The sequence below is a fragment of the Eimeria mitis genome, genomic scaffold, assembly GCF_000499745.2.
Source record: "Eimeria mitis Houghton genomic scaffold, Emh_scaff3481, whole genome shotgun sequence".
Taxonomy (NCBI): Eukaryota; Apicomplexa; class Conoidasida; order Eucoccidiorida; family Eimeriidae; genus Eimeria; species Eimeria mitis.
The window spans coordinates 3262-3572 of record NW_013571822.1 but is presented as its reverse complement, the minus strand read 5'-3'; the positions used below and the strand labels follow the sequence as shown (position 1 = coordinate 3572).

At 63.0% G+C, this 311-nt stretch overlaps 1 protein-coding gene across 1 annotated transcript in view; it reads right to left on the bottom strand.

The window, feature by feature from the left end:
* Positions 1 to 186: 186 nt before the first annotated feature.
* The window catches only part of EMH_0066530 (uncharacterized protein), a gene marked incomplete at both ends in the record, with an annotated part of 2167 nt that continues 2042 nt past the window's right edge, over positions 187 to 311 (bottom strand). Inside the window, one exon of the mRNA XM_013498514.1 lies at positions 187 to 311. Within this exon, the coding sequence (XP_013353968.1) occupies positions 187 to 311 (125 nt within the window).

Sequence of the window (311 nt, the reverse complement as noted above, 5' to 3'; positions counted from 1 at the left end):
TTATAGAGAGAGCCGTAGGGGGCCTCCTTGCAAACAAACCCCACAGCAGCAGCAGCAGCAGCAGCAGCAGCAGCAGTAGCAGCAGCAGCAGCAGCAGCAGCAGCAGGGAAGGGCTCGGTGTAGGTCTTCAGCAGCTGCTGCTGCGGCGCTTGCTGCTGCTGCTGAGCCGTCGGCTGTCTGTACACCTCAGTGACCTCCACCTGCGGCTGGAGGACCCTTTAGCGCGGGCACACTTTGCTGCTGCTGCTGCTGCTGCTGCTGCTGCTGCTGCTGGTGGTGGCTCAGGCGAGCCCTGGAGACAGCAGCAGAAA